Here is a 26,791-nt window from a genome sequence, read left to right on the forward strand (position 1 = left end):
TCCACCAGCATTTTGTGTGTGTTGCTTCAATATAGGTGAACTATATTTTAATTCATGGAAAAACTTTTATCAATGATGACAATATAAGACTGGCTATCATGGCTTTGAATGAGATAATAGTTGTTCTAAAATTTAGTCCCCTATCAACCCATCCACCAATAGGCTTACAAACTAAACTTACAGAAATTAATGTGGATATGCCTGCGGTTGTATCAACCAGCTTCTCAGACTAAATGGTTCATGCTACTCTGTGTTTTCAGTTTCAGTATTTTCAGATCAGCATTATCCCAGGCCATGTCTACAACAGCTCTTTGGGAGCTGTAGATTTTCCACTGGTGATAACATTCTATTATTTGCATTGTTTTCATTGTAAATAAAAAAACATGGTTCAAAGGATATATCTGTTATTCTACACTGACAGTGGTGCACAGAACCACTCTTGAAAGGATTGAAATGGGAAGTTTCTTTAGGGAGCTGTTGAGCCCTCTGCTATGTACGTTCCATGCTTTTATTTAACACCTGATTTCCAAAACAATGGGCATTGACACCAATGATAGCTGCAGGCTCAGCATGTACACAACAACGAGTTAGAAAAGTAGCTTAAGCCATTTGGTGACCGGTGCTTGCATTCCCAAGGCTCCATTTCTACTGGCACCCCAGGACATTTACAATAATTCTGAGGTACTAGACAACAAAAGATCAATAAAAGATAAGTGCCTACATTTCACTGAATCGCCAATTTGGTTTTCAAGCCTAAATATCCTTTTAGCAGCTAGTTGCTAAAAAAGGGCCCCAAAGCCAGTCCAGTACTGGCATCATCGTCCTGTTTCTATCACCAGTTCCTACCGTACAGTGCTTTTGAAGTGATGCAAGCCACACACCAGGTACTCCACAGATTGCCATGTTCTGGAGTAGGGGCCAGCCATGAAAATTGGCCCCATTTTCACTGGGTATAAGTGTTTCTTTTAAGAAAACCCATCATCTCAAATTTAGGAAGGCTTTAAATGGGTAAAATGCACCATTTATGAGGTAACACAAGCTGTAAAAGTTCTCAAAGGGACTGCCATAACAACTCCTGAAATAAAAGTAAATCAGAGCCTCTTCACCCCTAGGTTCTCAGCTCTCTTTTGGTGTCAAGGTTCTCACTACTTCAATTCTCATTTCACAAACTGATAATGCTAATGAAAGGCAGTGTAATGCCACAGATCACAGTGCTTAGATCTTTAGTTGGATTTTGGTGTCACAATAGTAACTAAAATACTTTGCTTTATTGTTAGATTGTTAGAACTTAAAGATCTAATATAGCATTACTGTGAAATTCCATAAATATGACCTAACCAGGGTCTGATAACTTAAGGAATCTCTGGAATGCCTACTGTTTCCAGTAGCAAGATCAATTTTTTCCAGCAACTGTAATGCACTTTACTGCGGTGGTATACTAAGTGCAGTTACAGCTGCTCAAAGTCCTGAATTCCAGTGGTGGTCCTAACAATGATAGGGAGAGGTTAGGTCAATAAAATTAAGATTTAGGAAAGAACTAAGCTTCTAAACATTGTTTTAGTTGCAATTTGGGTATCAAACAAAGTGTTTTTTTATTTTTTTAAATATGGTACTGGGTCCTCTTAAATGTAAGAATATTAAAGCTTTCATACACAGATATTATTTTGGCATTGAGCCACTTTTATTACCACTTTCTCATTATTATTATTAAGTGGCATAGTTGATTCATTAGTTTTGCTTAATTGAAATTGTTATGGTATGAAGTGTTAAATGAATACTATTTATCAAAGGAAAAAAGAATAGTAATAAATTAACCAAACAGAAAAATATTTCCATTAGCATTCACCTTTGATCTTACAGTCACAAAACCAAAAACATTTTTAAACTAATTATCCATTTCTTTTTTAAGACGTTATCGTTGATGATATTGGAGAATGCATGTCCTTGCCCCAAAACAGTTACAAAATCAATATTTGGGGAATTTTATAAAAATTCTAAGCTGTGCAAATGATCTGTTTTTAAAATGTATGTAAAAGTCAAGACTATTTTGGTATCAAGAGAATTTCCTCTGTGGACTCAATCTGCCTGATCACTGTGATAAGGAACATTTTGAAGTCATTATTCATACATGTTGCTTTTTCTATAAGAAATTTGAAGTATTTTAATGAATGCCTACAAAGGGCAAGGTTTATGAGCATCTCACAGCATGGAGTTAGCTCATTTCACTTAAAAGTGACACCCAAGAAAGAAGTTTCATGATCTAGATTTTCTGTCATTACCCCTGATCCTTCATCACAAGTTAGATAGAAAATTTTAAAACACACATTTGTTTTCCACTCTCATTCCCAGCTCTATTGAGAAATACATTATGCCATTGTCTCCCAGTACATGCCATTGATATTTTTCACCTATTGTATATTGATTCAAAATACAGATTTTGCAATTTTGGCTGCAATAATACAACATCGTGATAAATGAAATAAATGAGGCAAAAGATGTGGATCAATTAACACATAGCTTATTTACAGACACTGAAACCATAGTTATCCAGCGTATTATCAAGAGGTGTGGACCGTGATAGGCCAAAATGTTATAAAAACTTCTTTTATAACATTATAAAATGTCATTTACCTGCAAATCGAACTTCCAGCTCTTCACTCTTATTTGGTATAATATAATTACTTGAAGGCACAAATGTGCAACATGGGCAATGTAGACTTATTTTAAAGCCATTGTTTCTCTCTACAAAAGATAAAATATTAAACTAATATTACCACACACATATTACAGAATCAAAATTTTATTTAAAGAATAATTTTATCTAAATGGAGATAAATACCACAGGGCTTTACCTCGATGGAGTAACCATTCATTTACAGTCTCTGTAACATCAAAGGAAAGCCATTCGCCTTCAGTTCTCGTTCGTACAACTTTACTATCAATATACCGATGGCTGGGAGATGATATGTCTTTGTGCTTTAGAATCTGAGAATAAAAATGCAATGCAAATTAATCTGATCACTTTCTATGAATAAGAGTCAGCCAACCTCATGGATAGCAAGAGAGAGCAACAAGGGAATAAAATTCTCAGCCAGTGATTAAAATATTGTGCAAAATATAGCTATATTAAAACATGCAATAGAATTCTGGAACTACCACTATCATACATTTTGTTGATGGGTTTGTGTGTTTTTTCTTAATGCACAGTATGGTAAAGGGTATTGGAAAAGATAATGAACGGATTTGAAGTGCATAAACGCAAGAAAATCTGCATTTGCTGGAAATCTGGCCTGCTGAGTTACTTCAGCATTTTGTACGTGTTGTTTTGAGGTACAGGTTCATCAGTCTTGCTGAATACTCTTGATCCTCTGTCCTTTCTTTATGCCTACATTTTGCCTTTATAATTTGTAGGACAAAAATTAGTGTGAGTGGGTCTAAACTATTATTTTTCCTATTAAAGTGGCTCACATTCTGCAGGATGATTCATGCTTTTATATTCCAAAGCGTGGACTGATATGAATCACTTCATCCCTTTTGCCAGCTAGGAATGAGGAGATTCAAAAGGACTTCTGTCCTCAGCAATAGGTCAAATGTATCCTACATCTTTGGCTTTATATGCTCCCTCCTGTTTTTTTATAAATGCTGAAGGCAAACTGATGGCAAGTCATATATAAAGAATATTCAGTGCTCTAGACATTATTCTACTATTCATCCCCCAGAGTTACTGTAACATGGCCTGGAAAACAAATAAATCTGAAGATGTTGCAACCTGAAACAAAAACAGAAATGCTGAAAGAAATCCAAATGTCTGGCTTTTATGGATAATACCTATATCTCTGCAGTCTTTACTATACCAAATGATGAATCCACTTGGTAGGTCCATCAAGATGTTGTAACATCATAAGAGTTAGGAGTAGGACATCTGTAAACATTTCCCTGTTAGAGTTGTATTGCAGAATAGTATTTTAGATGAAGATGTTTTAACATATTCTGTTAAGTTTCTGCTGTTTACCATTTGAACTTGATCATAAAACTATAAAAGATAGGAGCAGAATTACATCATCTGGCCCATTGAGTCTGCTTTGCTATTTCATCATGGCTGAGACAGTTCCCTCTCAAGTCCATTCCCCTACAAGACCATGAGAGATAGAAACCAGAGACGTTGGATAAATAAACATTCAAGGAAGGAATACATTTATTAAAGAGTAAATTCTGACATTCTCTCTACATTGATTACAGTTTAAGTAGATCATACATGACTTGAAGGACTCTCCACGAAGGAGGAAAAACCAGTGTTGCCTACAGCATTTGCTCTAAGATTATTTCAAGGTATCTTTTAACAGTGGTCTTTCCTTTCCTGGAGAACATTTGAGAAATTAGGTGGAGTTGCCAAATTAGTAAATTTCAACCATTCGTCCTAACTGGATTGTACATATCAATTTTGTGCTGGGCTAAGAGTGATTCTGCTCTCTTCAGACACTGCTAATCTGAGACCCCAAACTGCGTGATAAATTCTTCATTGTGGTTTATATTTGCAGACAATATTTTAAAATATAGAACTTATTCTTCATCTAATTATGTAAAATTTATTATTACCTGCTATAGTTATTTATACAAAATGATATACTATTTTTCCTTAAGCGAATTAACTTCTACATTATGGATTTCAAGATTTCAAAAGAAAATAAAATAATCCTGGAAAGAAGAGCAATGTTAATTGTTCCATGATCAAGGACACACAAGTACGTTGAATGGTAGGATTCTTGCTCTGCATATTCTGGAGAAGATTATAATTTCAGTGCAGGATTATTATTAGGTTTCTCTTTTGACATTGTGGGGATTGCCCAATGGTATAACCTGTATTAGTGGATAGTGAATTATAGTCACTTGCTTCAAAGCTAACTGTCAATTGTGTGTGTTGAGGTCCTGAGACCAACGACACGTGTCAATGGTAGGATTGTATTTCTTCATGAGTTTGAGCCAGTAAATTCTATATAGTGGATTCTGGTTAATTGGGACACATTGCGACCAGAAGTTTTTGGCCCAATAAAGCAGCTGCCCCAATTAGCTGAATTTTCATGGAAATAGTTAAAAAGATATAAAAAAGCAAACTACTGTTCAACAAATTATGTATTTAAATGAAATACAGAATTAATTAGAACACTTTCAATACAACTACAGTATGATAAAACTGTGGCAACACACACAAAATGCTAAAAGAACTTGGCAGTCAGGCATAATACATGAAAAAAGCAAATAGTTGATGTTTCAGGCTGAGGCCCTTCATCAAGACTGATGAAGGGTTTTGACCTAAAATGTCAACTGTTTGCTCTTTTCCTTGGATGCTGCTTGGCCTGCTGAGTTCATCCAGCATTTTGTGTATTTTGCTTTGGATTTCCAGCAACAACAGACTTTCATGTGTTTGTGACTGTAAAACTGTATATTGATGGAGGAATTCATCCATTGTATGCTACAGCATTCTTTTGATTGACTGTAAACAAATTCAGCGCAGATGCCTGGTGTAGATAATGGACTACCTTCATACAATGCTTTGAATGATTGCAAACTTCAAATCTTCATTTTCATTGTAACATTCAAGATGATTGCCGATACCTTCAAATTCTTCATAGTTCTTGAAATCGTTTCATTTTCACTCCCGGTCATTTGTGACATCTCTAAGCCTGAATGCTTCAAACAGCAGTGAGCAAAACAATTCTGAATTGTCTTACTGCTGATTTCTCGCCAACTATCAGTGACAAAATTCACTGTTTTCTGAACCGAAGCAGAAATAACTGACACTATTTAAAAACTGTTCCTTCTAAGCATGGTGTAGTGTTCAATGGCCTCATATGTGCACATGCCTGTCCCAGCAACAGTTTCCTGCTCCAATTAAGTAGCATCATGTCCCAAATACACAAAAGGAATCCCATACATTTCATTGATTAGTTTTTGTTTAAGTGTTTTCCCAAATAAGTGGCAGCCCTGATTAACTGATAGCCCAATTAGACAGAATCCTCTGCATTTCTATAATCCTAAAATTCTATCAGACAATCGAGGTGGTATTGTCTTCATACCACTTCAAAGGGATATGAGCGTAATCCAATGGAGAAGTGGCTGCATTTTGTCTCTGCTACTTCAGGGAATTTCTGGCAAAGCTTGCACCAAGTGGAAATTCCATCCGCATGTTACAAGGTAAAAGGTGTAGGGTTGTGGATAAACATAAAGTGACCCCTGAAACACATGTTTCAACTTTGCCAGTTCATTCAGTTTCTGGCTGTTTGCCTATAAAGCTTCAGTTAGTGTGAATCTTCAGTCCATCACACTTCAGCTGTTGTGCCTTCTGGTACCTCCTAGCGTTAAGATTTTGAGAAAACATTGACAAGACTTTGGAGAAGGTAATGTTGTGAATAAACAGTTTTCAGGCTTGGCAAGCTTAAAGAGTGGGAAGTAATTGGACACAGGCAGGAAAGCAGCTGTAAGTATGAAGTAAAGCTGTAAGTATGAAGAAGGCGGCATTGAAGGACGATGTGAGATTGTCAATAAAATTGACACAGACCATGATGGTTGTGAGAATAAAAAATAAAATCTGTCTCCTTAAATTCATTCAATGGTGATAAAACATAGTTAATTGTGCATCATGAGGATAAGTGCTGGCATCCTTAAAGTCTGTGATGTACATTAACCACATAGATATTGATGTAGGGGAATGATAAGCAAGTTGTAAATGATGTGAAAATTTATGGTGTTGCAGGTAGTGAGGAGGATTGTGTTAGGCTATAACATGATGAGGATCAGTAGGAAATTTGGGCAGAGCCATGGCCAATGGAATTTAATCTTGACAAACGCATGGCAATGCATTTTGGAATGTCAAATAAGGGTTAGATGCACATTGTATATGGCAAGGCCATAGGAAGTGTTGATGTACAAAGGGACCTTGGGGTACAAAGCCTGTGATCCTGAAAGAAGCAGCACTGTTAGCTTGGGTGGTGAGAAAGGCATATAGGATGTTAGGTTCCATTAGCTGAGGAATAGAACATAATGGTTGGGATATCATGTTTCCTCTTTATAAAACATTGGCTAGATCACACCTGGAGTACTGTATGAATTTCTGAGCACAAGACTGCAGAGGGTTATAATTTTATTGGAGAACTTGCAGAGGACATTTGCCAGTATGTTGCCTGGATTAGAATATTTCAGTTATTTGGATAGATTGGGTTTGTTCCCTCTGGGGCGGAGGAGCCTGAGGGGAGATGTGATTATGAAATTATGAAATCATGAGGGTGTTAGATAGGGTGGATAGTAAGAGGTTTTTCCCCTTGTTGGGGAAAGGTTTGTGTTAAGCAAGAGGCCATAGGTATGTAAAGGGGGTTTCTTCTTTTTTCTTTGTTACTGTGTATGTAATCAAAATGGCTTCTTTGTTTTGTTAAAAACAGGAATGCTTCTTTGTTGTGAGAGAGTGCTGGAAGCTTGTTTGAGTTAAAATTTACTGATAACGAGAATTGTATTCCTTTGTAAACCAATTGGGATTAATGTTGTTCTTTCTGCTGAGTCTGGCGGGCTTTTGGGGAGATCGGCGTGAGGGGTGAGAGAGAGGACGCAATGCTGTAAGCTGGGTGAGGAATGGACCCCAAGTGGGGGTCCGAGGCCAGGAGGTACCCCGAAGAGAGGAGATGAAGCTAGATGTGCTTGGATGACCACTTCGGAGGGTCCTGAGCTGCAAGTCGAGGAGTTCGGAGGGGATCGAATGGTGGCCAGAAGACTTCAGTAATTGAGCCCCAACGGTTGTACATGAAGTGGTTTGGACTTTGATAAGTTTGGCGCCTTTTCTTTATTTTTTTCTTCATATATACTGTATCGTTATTAATCACTTAGTTATAGTAACCTTTATAAATTGTACTCATTTAATCGCTTATGGTGTACTGTCTGTTTTTGGGCGAGGCGGGGACATCACACAGCATCCACACCAGCTGATTATCCAGTTTGGTGGGGCTGAAGGCGGCTCCCCCTAGACGATAACGAGCTGAGCGAGCCTGAGGCGACCCAGGGGGTTACAGGTATATAGTGAGGGACAGGAGGTTTAGAGGTGATCTGAGGTGGATTTTATTTCACTCAGAAGGTGACTAGAATTTGGAATGCGGTGTCTGAGGAATTGCCAGTAACAGGTACTCTCACAAAATTGAGGAATGATCTAAGCAAACACTTCATATAGCAAAGCAGAGAGAACCATGGATCAAATGTGGGATAATGGGGCTAGCACAGATAAACACAGTGATTAGTATGAACATGACAGACCAAAGGATCCGTTGCACAATTCTGTTTGAAGGCTGATGTGTATGATGGACCTCAGAGTTGAATTCAATGATGATCAAATGTCATTAAAGAAATGCTACGTAATTATGATAGTGATCTTCTGCAATTGGCAAGTCAAATAAAGTCATCTCAGAGTCCCACAAATGGGCATAGGACCAACACAATGAGCGGAAATTTGACTGGAAACAATGGCAGCTCCATAGATGCTACTTATTCCTGTGAAATCATTGACATTCCAAACTTATTTGTTCTTTGAAGAATCTTCCCACAGAATCACCACCAGGATTCAGACAGACTGGAGACAGACTAGCTAGAAGCATCTTGGAATGTATAATTCAATTTACTGAGAATAACACATGCAGTATTATAGGTAAGGGTGATGAACATAGCATGAATCAATCCATGGAACTCTGATGTTGTGGCCATAACAGAGACTTGGCTGACAGAGGAACAGGAATGGAAGTTAAATATTCCTTGGTTTTGATGCTATAGAAAAAATAGAGATGGAGGTAAAAGTCAAGGGGGAGGGGAGTTGAGCTATTGATTAGAGACAATACTACAGCTGTACTTTGAGTGGGTATAAGAGAGGGTTCATTCACCAGTATCTATGGGTGGAACTTAAAAATAAAAAAGGTGCAATCATTCTGATGGAATTATACCACCGAACTGGCCTTCTATACCCTAATAGCCCACAGGATATTGAGGAACACATCTGCAGGCACATTAAAGAAAAGTGTACAATCAACAGGATTTTGTAGTTGGTGACTTCAGCTTCACTAATTTTGACTGGTTCATCCTTGGTGAAAGAGGTTTAGGTGGGGCAGAATTTGTTAGGTGCACCTAAGAGGATTTCTTAAATCAATATGTAGTGAGTATAACAAGAGGCGAGGCTATATTGGACCTGGTGTTGGACAATAAGCCTGGCCAGGTAACTGACCTTACAGCGGAGGACAGTTAGGGAGCAATGATCATGATTCCACGATTAGGATGGCTAAACATAAGACTAAGTATCAACCATGTGGGAGATAATTAAATTGGAGCGAGTGAATTACCAGAGTATTAGGCAGCGTATAAGGAGGGTTAATTGGGAACAGTTAGTTTTCGGAAACTCCACAGGTCAGATGTGGACTTGTCCAAAAACAACTGTTTAAAAATCAATTGCATGGACTACATGATGTTCCAGTAGGAAAGAAGGAGAAGGACGTCAAGGAAAGGCAACCCTGGATGTTGAGAGAACTGATGAATTTAGTTAAGAAGAAAAACTGCTATGCTACCGTAGTGGTGGCGTGGTAGTGTAGTGGTAAATGCAACAATATTATAGCGCCTTGGGTTCAATTCTGCCACTGTCTGTAAAGAGTACGTATGTTCTCCCTGTGACCGTTTCCTCCCACATTCCAAAGATAAATGAGTTAATAGATTAATAGCTGTGATTTGCCAGCTTGACCTCATTGGACCTGAAGGACTCTTTGCCATATAATGTTGTATCTCTAACCAAAATGAAAAAAGGAAGTGTTTGTAAGGTTTAGGAAGCAAACATCAAACAGAGCCCCTGAGAATTATAGAGAAGCCAGAAAAGAACTGAGAAAAGGAATTAGGAAAGCCAGAAAATCTCATAAAGTGTTCTTGCCAAGTAGAATTAAAGAGAATCCCAAGGCATTTTAGACATACAGTACATTATAACCAAGAGGTTAACCAGAGAGCAACTAGGACTATTGAAGGATACTGGAGGAACATATGCTTGGAGGTGAAGGATGTGGGTGAGGCCCTAAATGAGTACTTTGCATCAATATTTACCAAGGAGAAAGATCTGACGGATAGGGACATCAGAGGGAGCAGCTTAATAAAATGCATTTTGAGATAAAGAATGAGGTAGTGTTGGGTCACTCAAAGAACATTAAGGTGGATAAGGTTCTAGCACTTGATGAGATATATCCCAGATTATAGAGAGATGCAAGAAAGAAGGTTGTTGAGACCTTGACCAAAATCATAATGTCCTCTCTTGTCACTAGCAAGATTCCAGAGGACTGGAGAGTAGGTAACATTTGTTCCACTACTCAAGAAGAGAAATAGGGATAAATTTGGGAACTATAGACTGGTGAGTCTCATTTCAGTGGTAGTGAAGTTATTGGAGAAGAATCTTTGGGATAGGATTTGGTTTCAGAATTGACTTGCCCATAGAACAAAAAGATTAGTTTATTTGTCACATGTATATCAAAGCATACAGTGAAATACATCATTTGTGTTAATGAGCAACACAGTCTGAGGGTGTACCCACCTAAAACACTATACATAAACACCATTGCACTGCAGTTGCTCAGAATCTGAACAAAAAAAGAGAAAATGCTGGAAACACTCAGCAAGTTAGGCAGCATCTGTGGAAAGAGCAAAAAAGCTAGTAATTCAGGTCAAAATTCCTTTGTTAGAATCTGAAATAACCTGGGCTTTCTTAAACTTGTGTAAATATTTACTTAAACTCAGAAAGACTGCATAAGGCCCTTAAGTGGCCAGACAAAAACAAAAATCACCAATGAAAGAGTTAATTCAGTGTACAGGATCTCTCAAGAGAACAAAAATGTGACTTCAATGTAAGCCTGGTTTCTATTTCAACAAGCATGGCATTTGCTATATATCGGTAAACACTGTAAGTGCTGGTGTAGCAAGATTTATGTTACCAGTACCTCCCAACGCCTGCCTCGCTTATCCCTGTTCTAAATGTTTCACCACCCAGAGCTATCTTCAGTTGACCAGGAGGAAAAAAAACTTTCTATTTTAAGCTTTTTCATTTTTATCTCTCTCACTCACACACATACACTCACTCTCACACACACAGATACACACTCTCTTTCTCTCTGAGCTAACGCCGTGCTCTACCTTTCTTTACACAAGACAAGAGAATCAGACTGAAGCACACTTAAAGTACAACTCAAATAACGAAATATCCAACCAACGACTGATTCGGCATTTCTTTTTGGAAATTAGGGAAAACATCTGGTAGGCAGACAGTGTCTGCAGCAGCAGCAGTCCAAGAAACGAAGGTTCACTTTCTTATTCAAGAATGGCAAATAGAATTTGTACATGCAGCTGACAACTAAAGCAAAAATTTTAAGGGAAGTGCAGAATTCTTTTCTGGTTCCAGCTTTTCTTCCAGTCATTTTTCTATTTTCCATTTCCTCTCCCACAGTCTGTTCCAGTTAAACAAAATGGGTAAGTCTACACATATGTACATGGTTAAATGTATTTTTTAAATGTCCCTCCCTATTTTTAAAATAGCATTGTTCAGAAGCTTATGAAGAGAGGAAAACAAACAGAAGAAATAAATACCTTAAAACTTTATAAACTCTGGAAGTTTTTGGAAAGAATCAGATAATGATGCTGGCACTGTGATTGGCTGGATTTTTTCAATCTATTTTTCCTATAAATATTGTACTTCCTATTGCTGAAATTGTTCTCTGATCTAGAAAATATACAGCCTTTAGGAGACAAGGGAACAATGGACTGGCATCAATATTTTGAGAATGTACTTGTAAAAACAACCTTTGGTTTATCTTTGAGACACAGGTGTTTGGATTTCAAATTTGGCTTTAGCCCATATCCTGCTCACCTCTAGCCAATGGTTTCACTGAAAGCATTAGGTTGTCTCCTCCTTGTAGATTGAAATGTAGAAGTCAGAAATAAGCTGGGGATCAGCTACCAGCATATCATACTTCCTGTTTCACCAGTGAGACCAACAGAAGGGCACTGGGTTTCTTTACCTCAGCTTCACTCTATATGGAGATTTCTTTCATTTTCCTGGCACTGTTATACTTCAAAGTAGAAAATGGTTTATTTATTTTTCATTATTTATGTTTTAAATTAAATTGTAAAGTTCAGAGTAAATTTATTATTGAAGTACATTTAGTATATGCCACCATATACAACACTGAGATTCATTTTCTTGTGGGCATACTCAATAACTCCTTAATAGAATAATAACTATAATAGAATCAATTGCACTAACTTGGGCATCGAACAAGTATGCAAAATACAGAAAACTGGAAATAAAGAAAGAAATAATTTTAAAAACATAAACAAACAATAAATATCGAGAACATGAGATGAAAGTGACTACAGGTTGTGGGATCGTTTCAATGATGAGACAAGTGAAGTTGAGTGAAGTTAATCCCTTTGGTTTAAGAGCCCACTAGAGGAGGGATAAAAACTGTTACAGAAACATGGTGGTGTGAGTCCTGAGGCTCCTCTCCTGATGGCAGCAGAAAAAAGAGAGCATGTCCTGGTGGTGGGGTCCCTGACGATGGATGCTGCTTTCCTGCAACAACACTTCATGTAGATGTGCTCAAAGGTGGGGAGGGCTTTACCGGTGATAAATTGGGCCATATCCACTACTCTTTGCAGGACTTTCCGTTCAAGGGCATTGGTGTTTCCATCCCAGGCCATGATGCAACCAGTGAACATACTTTTCACTACCCATCTATAGAAGTTTTAGATGTCATGCTGAATCTTTGCAAACACTTAAGGAAGTAGGGCACTGCTGTGCTTTCTTTATAATTGCACTTATGTACTGAGTCCAGGACAGATCCTCTGAAATTATAACACTGAGGAATTTAAAGTTGTTGACCCTCTCCAGCTCTGTTCCTCCGATGAGGATTGGCTCATGGACCTCTAGTTTCATGCTCCTGAATTCCATAATCGGCTCCTTGGTCTTTCTAATGTTGAGTAAGAGTTTGTTGTTATGGCACCACTCACCTAGATTTTCAATCTCCCTCCTGCATGCTGATTCATCACCACCTTACTTTAAGGTCATGGAGTCATACACATAAACAAACCCTTCAATCCAACTGGTCTATGCTGACCAACTTGCCATTCAAAGCCACTCCCATTTGTCAGTGTTAGGCCCGTATGTTTCTAAAACCTTTCCTGTCCATGTACCTACCTAACTGTTGTTATTGTACCTGCCTAACAACATTTAAAAGACAGTTGGACAGGTGCATTGATGGATATTTTAATTACATATGCATTTTTTTCACTGTTTTCCCATTTGAACAATTTTTAAATATCCCTAATTATCAAACATTCAAATTGGCAAAGACCTTTAATATGTTGTCAAAAGCACACTAAGGCTTAATGGTAGGACAACATGGGATCACAATAGTTGTTGTTCATAGCCTTCAGTGTTTTGTAGGATAACTTTCATATGTGGAAAGAGAACTAAGTCCACATTCACTTCAGTTTGGTGCACATGGATATTGAGGGTGGCAAGTTCAGTTACTAGGTTAGATCCATTATCATCCTGCCCTCTATGAGAAAACCTTGAAAGGCATTTTGCAAAAAAGGCACTTTGAGAATTCTCCCCTCAGCAAGGATAAAGTAGCATAACAATTGGCTAAAAGAAATCAGTGAGTCAAGCAGCATCTTGTGGGGGTGGGGGTGATGGTAGGGGGAGGGGAATGAAAAGTAGAGGGAGGAACTGATGTCAATTTGGGTTGAAACAATGACAAAACAAATCTTCAATTAGACTTTATAAAAGAGTAAAAGTATGTATAATATTATTGGGACTCATGTCAACTGCCCAAAGACTTTGCATCACAGAAAAACCAGAGCAGTCTCCTTGAATGTGGAGAAAATAATCACCAGAAATGCTTTTCAGCTTTACACATACTAACTTTATCTCTCAGATTATGATAAAGTGTAGCAAAAAACAACAAATGGAAAACTGAAAATGGGAGCAAAGGAAGGGTAGAAATATTTTTAAAATTCTAAAACATGGGGGATGCTCCAATTAGACAAAATATAGTGGATTACTTATTAGTGATAAAGGGATAAAAAGGAGTTTAAGATGGAGCTTTAAAGAAATACAAAAGAAAAATACTGTCTTGAATCTGTTTATAGAACAGAAATGTAGGTATTTAAAGATAAAGAAAGACAACACAAGTTATTACCTTAATTCATTACCACTGTATTTAATATTTTTCCTTTTAGTATTCATTTTTGCATTTAAAGGTCACATGTTTTTACATTTACTAACTGCAAAAATGTTATTATTGGCTTTCATAACTATTACTTTTGGCAATGATATAATATGGGAACAGGAAAGTGCTATTACAGTATTAGAAAGGCTCGATGGTTGGTATTAACATACAGCCTGTGCTGTGCTTTCCATTAAAGTCAATAGATCTCAGGAACTGCTCCAATAAAAAGACCAGCGCTCTAATTAGAAGACAAAAAGGATCGAAAGTACTGGGATACACATCTGAAGTGGTACGACCTGCAGGGCAGCAACCTGATACTTGAAGGTGGGATTACTCTGGGAAGTTCTATTTTGACTTCTTTGCAATCATAAAATGGCAATCACCATGTACAGAAACTATCTCAGAAGGTTCTCTTGATGGCTGATCAAATCATGAAAGGACTTAAACTACCATATTCCTCCCTCACCTTACAAAATGACCCAGTGCAAATATGCTTCAGGCCTTCATAAACTAGTGATTTTTTAGTTAAACTCATAGTGTTACTGGACTTAGTGTGAAGAAGAGAAGAATCAGAGCAAACCCTGATCCGTCTATAGATAGCTTCGATGGATATGCTCTTTTCAAATATGACTGCATGAACTTTCCTATGAAAGTACAATTCATCTAGGTTTACATGCAGAAGTGGAATTTGGAGTATGGGAGGATTCCAGCTGTGATGCTAATTGATGTTTGTAGCAAAAAAGGGAGAGGAGACAGGGATGTGGAGCCAAGCTCTCGATGCTTACAAGAATGGCTCCAAGTCATCCTGCAGCCACACACTAGAAAACTGAAGACCACACACATAATCTAAACAGAACACTATCTGTGCCTGAGTATGTCATTTGTTATAAGATAATAGATACCTATGGGTGAATTATTAGGCACTCCTTTTCTTCTTAAGTTGCATATAAAGCATCCAACACAATCTTTGTATTTTCTGTGCCTTGTGGTGTTGAAATCAACTCACCACATTTTCACCCTGTCTGACTCATGTTTTTCAAGGCATCCACCTTGTCAAATGCCTTTCATCTCCCAATCCTTCATCCCTCTTTAACCTACAAGTATTTTTTTTAAATTTAACCTCTAAGACAATCTTGCACTTGAATTACTTCATGTCCTTAGCTACACAGCTCAATATTTGTGGTATCTTGTTCCTCAGGAATTATGATGATTTTTTTAATCTAGGAATTTGATTGGAATTATAAATTGCCTTAAAACACATTGGAATGTAGCTCTGTACCTCAGGATTTAACATCTGCCAATAAGTAATATTGTAACATAAGTAACAATAAGTAACATAACCAATAAGTAATATTGGTTACTTTGACATACAACAGACAAGGGTTGTTCTGCTGGCTTTCTCTTCCTGTCTCTCTAGTATTGATTCAATGGTATTAACAAGCATTCTTCATATCTGCATCAGGCAAGTGACTGTTGATAGGACTGACCAACTATTACATTTTTGACCATCTCACAGCTGAGTTCTGTCATATTCATACACATACACATCCAGCAGGAATCTCTGAGAAACAGTGAATTTATTTTTCCCTTTCTTGGTCAAAGTTGCCGAAGTGTGCCTTATCTGTCCTTATTTGGTTAGCGTCTGCTAACTCAACACATCTGAGGATCTTCGGCCTATGGACAACCTAATCAGTTTGATTTGGTGTCATTACAAGCAATAAACTGAACTGCTCAGCAATCAGAAAGTTACAATACTATCATTCAGTATTATAAGATATCCATATTATGATTATTTCAAAAATCACTGTCCATCTAGATAAATGCAATTGTCTCACCTTGTGGTTTAATAGCCAATGTTTGCAGATCTGTATGTTATTAAATGAATGGTTCTGAAACACTCACCAGCACCACTGTGGGAATATTTTCACTAGATAGGCTATGGAGATTTGAGAAGACAGCTTGACATCACTATCTTAAGGGCAATTAAGGCCAATAAATGCTGGCTTACTAAAGAAGTTTGACACTTCCCATTTAAGTAAAAAATAATTCCATTTCAACATAGGAATATATGAGGCAAATTATCATTCCATGCTTTGGCACACAAGGATAATCACATATGGCTATAGTGTTTGACTAACTGTGCTAATAATATTTATCTATTTGTAAACAATGTTTTCATTACAGGGTCGTAAGATATACATAGATTTCCTGATATATAATATCCAGAAAGAAAATAAATTCTGTTTATTTCTAATTGTGTGATTCCACTGAAGGCTAGGTCTAGGGAGCTGGAGAGGATTAATTATCTGTCTTCTCAAATAGTCATGACATAAGTCAAGAGAGTTAGGCTTTGACAGTTTGCTCTCCCTGTGCTCTCCCTTTTGCTGTGGTTGGGTATTTTCCTTTGCTAAGCTACACACTTGGAAATACGAATCAATTTCATTCACTGTCATTACAGCAACAATAAGTACATTTACTCGGAATTATCCCTGCAACCTTCTTGTGGAACACGCAAGATTTTCTGAGATTTGGATATTATTCTGGTGCCAAGATATAAAGAATGTCTCTATTTGTTTGATCAATGCTGTGAGCTAAGAATTTTACCAAACTCTAAACGGTTTTTAAATTCTGCCCTATCTAGCAATAGAAACTGATGATGTATATCCTCCCCTGTTTTCACACATTCACATATTATTACTGAATGTTACATAATTTAGTTCCACAATGGTTAAATCTTTTTGGCAAGTTCACTTAGACACTATAGCCACGTATGAATATTTGTGGCCGCCTGTGAATACAAAAGTTTTCCTTCCGAGAGCACAACAGAGCCTATTTCCAACCACCACCCACCGCCCCCCCCCCCCCCCCGATATGAATGACGTTCCTGGCATTTCATTCTTACAACGCATAAGGACATGGTCTCACAAGAATTGGAATGCAGTTCAGAAAACAAACGTGGAGCTGTTGAGTTGAAACACACATTAAGAATGAATTTGTTTTCCCTTCATGAAAGCCTTCGTCTAATATTAGCACAGAATGAAATGTACAAGGTGGGTACATAGTTAAAAAGAATCCTTCTGCCTGATCTTCCATCTATTCTGTTCCAATAAAAGTGTCTCTCAATTGGGAATATGTAAGCCATCAAAACGTTTTAAACCTTGCACTTGAGTCTCTTCATGACAACACTTCCTTGGGAAGAATTTCAAATTACTCTGTCCCTCTTAAGAGAGAATATTTTATGATTCTGGTGAAAATTGATGTTTATATTTTGATTATCAGTGTTTGGAATAGCAGTCAACTATCAGTTAAGTATGAACAGGATTAGTACTTAAATATATAACACTACCAGGGGGGAAAAGAACAGCAGCTGCCGAATATCTTTGGCTCATATAATTGTAGTTCTCTTACTATATCTGATCGGTGTATAGGAGTGTCTTGTGTGCGCGTGTATGTGTGTGTCTGTTTGTGTCTGTGTCTGTGTCTGGATGTACTTCAGCAAAAATCCAAGTTGATAGTTACTAAATAAAACTTCGAATCACTTACATGCTGATTATCACTGACCAATGTTACACATCCTGGTCTTAGTCCAGTGGATTGAAATTAAATCTGATTGCCTTATCAGGGAATCAGGTTAGTAGGGTACAAAAAAAAGAAATAGAGGTATAGACAAACAGATAGAGCCAATATACATGGTGGAGCAGAGATGATATGAATATACAAAGTAGAACACAGAAACTGTAATTCTCACAATATATTTTACTTTACTTCTTGAATAGAAAAAGGCATTCCAATACGTGCTAAATATCCCCCCCCCCCCCCAACCGGCACAATTTAGTGATCTAAATTTAAAAACTGCACGAGTCTGACTTCATAGCAGCTCTTCTAACAGAGACATTACTAACCTGACACTTGCAAAAATTTGCACCGTAGTCTGACTGTACAAAAGCAAATATAATTTTTAATTGATTCATTTCCACGCTGCTTTCAATGAACTCTCCAGTTATCTTCCGAAAGACTCCCTCTTTTCCTGAAAGTCTCACACATTGGATTGAGGCTGCCTATTTTCCTACCATATTTCAAGAATGTAGCCCGTGGTCTATCTGGCAATTTATCTACATAGATGATAGGTTAGTGTCACTGCAAAAGGAGGAGGAACTTGAAACCTTTCAGGCTAGGAAACTAACGAGGTATACATGGTGTATGTTAAGATCAAAGAACATGATGACACAGAAAAAAGCAATTTTTTTCCATCAAATTCATATCAGCCATGTTTCAAAAGTTGATCCACATCCCTGCAGGTTAGGGCTTTTCAAGTTCCCATCCAAGTCGTTACTAAATAACCATATAGCAATTACAGCACAGAAACAGGCCATCTCGGCCCCTCTAGTCCGTGCCGAACACTTACTCTCACCGTGTGAGATGTGTGATGATTTTGGCTGCTCCCTCCCTTCCCCCACCTAAACCTATTTTCAAGCTCTAGATCCATACCGCACTCTTAGAGTGATCTTTTCCAGTCTCTGTTTTTGTTTTAGGATAAGGGATTACACGTTCTTCCTAGGCGTAGATGTAGAACTTCTAATACTTTAATTCATAATAATTAAATCACTCCTATGTCTCTCGTCTCAAAGAAAATAACCTGTTTTCTTTCTCGTAATTTCACCTCTCCAATTCCAGCAACATCCCCCTGAATCTCCACTTCTCCCTCTCCTGAATTCACATGTTTACTGCATTTGTGGCCTAGATGATTTTTTTGTAGTTTCAGCATTATTTTCCTGTGCTTATAATTATGCCTCAGCCAATTGTAGCAAGTAACCCTTTTGTCTTCTTAAACATCTTATCTCCCTTTCCACCTGCTTTCAAGGAATTGTGAATGAGTATTCCAAGATTCCTTTTATTAAATAAAATAAATAAAATTGCCCTGTTCACTTCATAATATTGTGCTCTTCATTAAATATTCATGAACAGTATAACATAGGAACAGTATAACAGTATACCTAGAACAGTATAACATAGGAACAAGCCCATGGTGTCTTTGTCAATCATGATGTCAATTTAAACAGCACACTGCTTGCACACAGTGTAAATCCCTCCATTCCTCGTCTGTTCATGTGTCTGGCTAAATGCATCTTAAACACTGACATTGCATCTGCTTCCACTAATTTCCCTGGCAGTACGTTCCAGGCACTGACTGCTCTATGTGTAAATAACATAAATAACCTTTAAACGTTTCTCCTCTCACCTTAAGGCTATGCTTTTAATATTTGACACTTCCATCCTGGGAAAAATATTTTTCCTCTTATAATTTTTATTAATTATTTAGTATACAGCATGGAATAGGAAAATCAGGGCCTTCAAGCAACCCCCGGCAACCCCAATTTAAGCCTAACCCAATCACAAGACAATTTACAGTGACCAATTAACCTACCAGTATGTACTTGGACTGTGGGAGGAAACCAGATGATCCAGCGAAAACCCACATATTCCATGGTGACGTCATACATATTCCTTACAGAGGATGTCAGGGTTGAACTGCAAACTTGGACGCTGTTCTGGCATTGCACTAACTGTTACGCTACCACGGCGCTTCCCCGTAAGTACTATATACTTATACGTATCAGGTTACCTACACTTTCCTCCTCCAGTCTCCAATAAACCAGACAAGTTTGTCAAGCATCTTCTTATTGCTCATATTCACTGAACCAGCCAACATTGCGGTGAAACTCTTTTGTACCCTCTCCAATGCCTCCACATCCTTCCCTTACCGCCGTGACCAGACATGCAATTTCTTTATCTGTTTGTGCTTCTCCAAACAAATTCCTCACACTTCACTGGAATTAATTCCATTTGCAAACCTCGTGCCATTTAATCAATTTATTTACAAACGTATATTTTTCTGTACCCTAGAACCTTCTTCCTCAGCAGCAGACACACTGGCAGTTTTGATATCCCTGTCAAATTGCTCAACAATGCTCAGTTCAATTTGATATACTACACAAAGCAAGGGCCCAGACAAGTGATAAGTGATGGAATGAAATGCCAACTTCCATATATCCATATTTTCTAAATAAGAGGAGACCAGTCGTCAATACATGAGTCCATATGCCAGCTCACCACGCATTCCCATCAATCTACCTATTTTGCTTCTCCTCTCACACATGCCAATTCCCATCTGCTACTTAAAGGGTAATTTACAGTAGCCAATTAACATTACACACATTTTAGGAATATCAAGGGAAGCTGGAGCACCACGGGGAATGCACGTGGTCACATACAGAATTGGAGATTAAAAGTGTTACCAAGAGCACTGGCAGTAACAATGTGCCACCCAATTTTATGCTTTGCTAAACCACATCCTCTAAAATGAAGCACTCCTGTGTGTTAAATAGATTCAGTAGGGCAGTTGTTGTACTGTAACACAATGATACTCAGCAGCTGCTGGCCAAGTATGATATACGACGTGTAGAGTGAAGTTAAAGCAGTAAAGAATTGTGGCCCCAGGTCCAGATATGCAAAGATAATAATGGTTGGAAATAGACAGTTTAGCACTTCAGTGCTATCTCCTAAGCTACACTATATTTATTTAGTATTTTAATGATATTTGCTTCCTTCCTAATAAGAAACTAATGGTCCAAAGAAGCAGACTTTCATTTTGCATTTTAGACAAATGAAACAGATTAGGACATCTCTTGCCAAGACCAAAACCAGACAGGGGGTGGAATTGGGGCAGGAGGGAGCGTGGGATCATAGCTTGAAAACTTAGACACAACGTGTTGCTGATGAAAACAGTCTTAATAAACTGAACAATTAATGGACCCACATTATAAGATGCAGAATGTATGGAAAGAATTGGAGCATACTTTAAAAAATCAGACTTTAGATGTCTGGTTTATGTCTTAGAACCTTCCGGACAGTCATCTCAAAAACAGGATCGTCTAATCTAAAACTGCATGGGTGGCAACCCCAGCTTTAGAAACTGGAAAGCTCCACAAAAGGACAGCTGAGGGTGTTTGAGAAAAGAATGTTTTAATACTATTGTACATTCCACAAAGAAGACAGCTGGGACTATGAAAAAAGATACTGACAAAAAGAGGAGTACACAGAATACAAACAATTAAATAGTCTGCAAAGAAGATGGTAATGGGCTTGCCGTGTAATATACATACTCCTGGTTCCTCTTCAGTTCAGGGACAACTGGCAGTCTGAAGAGTCAGGAGTCTGTTCTTGCAATCATTCAGCCAAGTGTCAGTGTGGCGAGACAGGACGCACATGCCTCCGTTATATTTCTCCTGAGCTGGAGTCAGTTCATGCCAATGTGGCGCACACATGTAATACCTTTTCCACTATGGGTTGGGTGTGTGAGCCAGAATGGACTGTCTGAGCCTTTCTTAATCTTGATAAATGTTTGGCAAATGACTGGAAAGGCCGAGAAAATTGAATGCAAGCAGATCTGTGTATATTCAGTGACAGAAATTGCCACATTCACTGCAAACATCTTCCTGCCGACATCCCAACATGAGTTTAAAAAGCTATTTAAAATTTGGAAGAACAATAAGCCAGTATAAACACCTCTAAAATATCTATGTCAGTGTGGCTGGAGCAGTAGCAACAAACATAAAAGGGAGGCAGTATAATTTTATTAATTTCTCAGGATGTGGGTATTTCTGGCAAGCCCAGCATATATAGCCCATCTTTAATTTCCCTGGAGAAAGAGGTGGTGAGCTACATTCCTGAACTGCTGCACAGCAGTACTGTTGAGAGGGAGTTCCAAGATTTGTACCCACCATCGATGGGCTGCTGATGTATTTCCAAGAGAAAAGGATGTTTGATTTGGAAGGGAACCTGCAGGTTGTAGTGTTCTCATACACCTGAAATCCTTGGGACAGAGGTCATTGGATTGGGAGATTATCTAGATGAGTAACATTTTGTATAAGGTAAACCCTGCAGCTACTGTGTGCTAGTGGCGGAGGAGATGAATATTTAGGGTGGTGTCTGAGGAGGTTGCTTTGTTCTGGAAGTTGTTGATTTTCTTGAGTATTGTTGGAGCTACACTCATCCAGGGTCTTTTTGCCTCTTGTTGCAACTAGTCTCTGAGGATCACCACCTTGTTTTGGTGGAGAGGCTTATGAGTTCCTGACTCCCAAGAGCAACACTGACTGGAGCTTAGCCATCTGGTATTTAGTTCCTGTGGAGTTTCCAGAAGATCAATCCAACTAAGGCCTCAACAATGGAGCTGGTGGAGATGATGACTGAAGGCTGAAGAATGCTGCAGCAGTGAAGGGTCCCCAGTCACCTGGCACTCAATGTCACTGGGCCCTGACACTGATCTGGCAAGGTCTGTGTAGTTTATGCACCAGACTCCCCATGTTAAATGAAAGGAGAATGCACAGCATTCCCCGTTAATGGAATCCACCCTAACATTCCAGTTATCAGGATCCCAAATAGCCTCTACATCCACCTGAGGACACACTCAAAGACAATGCTGTTGGGGAGCATCATACTCGACTCAAGTGATCGCATGCAGCAACGGACCACTTCATCTGCTCTGGTATTGCAAATGAACATGAACATGGTGTAATCAACATCAAACATTCACACTTCTGATCTGATGACAGAAGGAAGAAACAGGTTAAAATGGCTAGGGCAAGGACACTGCTTGAATAATCTCCTACAGTGAAGCTTCGTGATTGTGAATGCTGACTTCTAACAATGATAAACTTTCTGTAAGGTATAAGTTCACATGCTGGAGAGTTCTCCCCTCGAGCCCCATTGACAACAGTTTGACTTGAATTCCTTAATGTCACACCTGGGCAAATACTGCCTGGATTTCGAAATCAGTTACTCCAAACTCATCTCTGGAATTCAGTTCTTAAGTTAATGTTTGGACCTAGGCTGTGATAAAATATAAACTGAGTATTTTATGCAGATCATTGGTAGGTAACCACCACAAGATGACAATGTCAATGGATACTGTCCTTTGTTAATGATTAGGAATGCAGATATTCTTCAATTTATGACATAGATGTATTTGTGGAAACATGAGCAAATCAAAGACATGATAGCAGAAATTCCCAAGTAGAACAAATGTAAATGGAGGAACACCTTTAGACTGAACGTGGAGTAATCACCAGATTTGGTTTACCCTGTTTATATTTTAAACTGCATTGGAGCTGCTTCATGTACCCATGCTGAGGTCATCAATTTCATCAACTTTGCCTCTAACTTCCACCCTTAAGTATGATTTAGATTGCTAATTTAATTGTTTTGTTGCAACATTTTGGACAGAAGGGCCTGTTCCTATGCCGTACTATTCTATGTTCTATGATATGGAAATGTGAGATCATGAAAAGGTTTTAGAATTTTTATATAAGGGCTTGATTTAATCAGGATGCATGGTGATGACAGGTGAACGAGGCTCCTTCTAACTTAAGATACTTGAATGGAGCTTTGGATGACCATATTTATGGAGGTTGAATCAGAAAAGATTATTCATTGGAATAATTGAGTCTAAAAGCATAAGGCCATGAATGAGGGCTTTGCTTTATCACTTTATATGTTTTCTTTTGTTACATTCATCAACACGAGAGTTACATAATGATTAGCTAGAGTCAAACACCCAGCCATAAGACTGTGGAATTGTTAGCATTATGCAGTCCATTAAATAATGTAGAACGCTTGCTATGAAATGAGGCTGCTTTAAAATACAACCCATACAAAAGTCTCGTATATTTGGGATTTTGGCATGACTTATTGTGTATGAAGAACACAACTGCTCTGATGATACTAAAGGAAATGGAAGGTCATTTGTATCAAAGTTCAGAGACAGAGGAAACAAGTATTGACAGAAAATGGGTAAAAAGGTTAATGAATCACATCATCTCTGGTGAATCCATTCACTCAAGTATACTGGAAACATAATGCACAAATTCTTTTTAATTTTCAACAAACAGATAATCTACCTTTAGTCGGTCTCTCAAACTGAAAAAAAAACTTTTGTAATTTCTGTGAATAGAAACCAAATAAAGACCTTCATAAACAAATGGATTCCAAGACCCAACATGCCCTGTTTAAGCTGCAAAGGAGCATACCAGAGTTTGGAATCCAGAGGAAATCAGCTCAGCAGCTTTACCACTTAATTTTAGCTCTTCTGTGTTATAGGATTATGTCCAGAGCCTGTGTTGAAAGAGCCCATCTGGAACAGATGGGAATATTAGCAAGGCTTTCAATGAGAGACTGGTTAAGTCATGTTGTTTTGCCTGTAGATGTTCTAGGCAATATATCCTGAAGCCCTGTCAGGAGTTATATTTTCTCCTTCTCCTCTCAAACCCAACAATTATGGCAGTCAGTCATAACATGCATCCTTAGTTTTGTAAGCTTTAGTGCAATTTCCCAATATCAATTATTAGTTGCAAACGGAATGTACACAGGGTTTGTTTCTGTGTTGTAGCTTACCACTAATCATGAGGGAAATTATATTAATCAGATCCCTATCATAATGCTGTTGCAAATAGTCTGCCTAATTCTTTCAGTACTTTATACATTTGGAAGAAGTCTCGTCTCATTCATTAAAACATGAATGATAAGCCCAGTCATTCCAATCTCTCTTGATATGCCAGTGCTTCCATCCATTAGGAATCAGTCTGGTCAACCTTGCTATTCTCCCTACAATGTAGGAAGATCCTTAACCCTAACCCTAACCCTACACGCACAATACAAAGTGTGATCTCACCAAGGCTAGACATATTTGCAGTTATTGATTCCTATTCCTTCACGTGAATCCTGTTACTATGGAGGCCCACAAGACAGTTGCCTTCATAACTACCCGCTCACGTGCATCCTTACTTTAATAAGGAGATCTAGTTCTTGTTGCAATTCTCCCTTTCCTATCCTAATATTGCTCAGATAATAAGTTGCACTCCTGTTCTTGCCGCCGATGTGGTCGTGTTCTACTGCAACTGCCATACATTTGGCCACTCATTCAAACCTACGTAAATGAGACTGGACCTATCTGTATCTTCCTCATAACTTACCTTCCCAAACAGATTTGTTTTATCTGCAAACTTTGGAGTATTACATGTAATTCTTTTGTTTAAATCATTTACTTATTGATTGTTCAGGGGATCAAAGGGTATGGTGAGAAGGCAGGTGTATGGGGTTGAGTGGGATCTGGGATCAGCCATGATGGAAAGGTAGGACGGACTTGGTGGACTGAATGGCCTAATTCTGCTCCTACGTCTTATGGTATACTGTGAATACCTGTGCTGGAAGCAGTTAATTGTGCAATACCCAATCTGTCACTGCCTGCCACTCAGAAATGCGGTGGAGACATGTGTGTCCTGTCTTGCCACACTGACAATTGGCTGAATAACTTATTCCTGCTCTCCAGATCCCATCTATGAATAGACTGTCCATCCATGTCAGCACATTACCAGCAACCAAGTGCTTTAAATTTGTACACCAATCTCTTAAATAGGACATTGTCAAAAGACTTCTGAGAGTCCTAATACACCATATCCATGCTACAGTTACATCCTCAAAAACCTTCAGTAAGTCTGTCAAACGAGGTTTCCCTTTTGTAAACAATACTGATTCTGACCAATCCTGTCATAGTTTACCAAAAGCTCTGCTATTACATCTTTAATTATGGGTTCTAGTATTATCCCAGAACTGATGTTGGGTTACTTGAGCGGCAGTGTGTCTTAAATGAATTCAGTTAATGCCACTCAGCAGATCTGATTTTATTCCATAGATAACAAATGAACCTGTATTCCAGAATTTTATGACATAGTCATGAGAGGAAAGATACTGGCATGGATAGAGGAGTGGCTGACAGGCAGGAGGCAGCAACTGGGAACAAAGAGGACCTTTCCTGGTTGGCTGCTGGTGACTAGTGGTGTTCCTCAGGGCTCAGTATCGGGACCGCTACTTTTCACATTGTTTGCCAATGATTTAAATAATGGCATTGATGGCTTTGTGGCAGCATTTGTGGATGACACAAAGATAGGTGGAGGGGTAGGTAGTGTTGAGGAAGCAAAGTGTTTGCAGAAAGACTTAGACAAATTGGAAAATGGGCAAGAAAGTGGCATATGGATTACATTTCTGGGAAATGTATGATAATGCATTTTGGGAAAAGGAACAGTAGTGTGGACTATTATTTAAATGGGGAGAAAATTCAAACATCAGAGGTGCAAGACTCCCAGAAGTTAATTTACAGGCTGAATCTGTGGTAAAGAATGCAATGTTGGCATTCATTTCAAGGGGAATAGAATATAAAAACAAGAAGGTAATGCTGAGGTCTTATAAGACATTAGTCAGGTTGCACTTGGAGTACTGTCAGCAGTTTTGATCCCTAATATCTCAGAAAGGATGTGTTTTCATTGGCGAGAGTCCAGAGGAGGTTCATGATGATTATTCTGGGAATGAAGGGGTTAACATATGAGAAGCATTTGGCAGCTTTGTCCTGGACTTACTGGAATACAGAAGAATGGGGATCTCATTAAAACCTACCATGTTGAAAG

General features: G+C 38.3%; 1 protein-coding gene across 1 annotated transcript in view; it reads right to left on the minus strand.

Moving 5' to 3' along the window:
* tgfb2 (transforming growth factor, beta 2) overlaps positions 1 to 26,791 on the minus strand; it is a 65,436-nt gene that overhangs the window by 12,485 nt on the left and 26,160 nt on the right. The window contains exons 3-4 of the mRNA XM_059985830.1: positions 2,853 to 2,985; positions 2,632 to 2,742 (exon numbers count right to left, since the gene is read on the minus strand). Of these exons, the coding sequence (XP_059841813.1) occupies positions 2,632 to 2,742; positions 2,853 to 2,985 (244 nt within the window). The remainder of the gene's footprint in view (positions 1 to 2,631; positions 2,743 to 2,852; positions 2,986 to 26,791) is intronic.

The sequence above is a fragment of the Hypanus sabinus genome, chromosome 12 (assembly GCF_030144855.1).
Source record: "Hypanus sabinus isolate sHypSab1 chromosome 12, sHypSab1.hap1, whole genome shotgun sequence".
In the NCBI taxonomy this organism is placed as follows: Eukaryota; Metazoa; Chordata; class Chondrichthyes; order Myliobatiformes; family Dasyatidae; genus Hypanus; species Hypanus sabinus.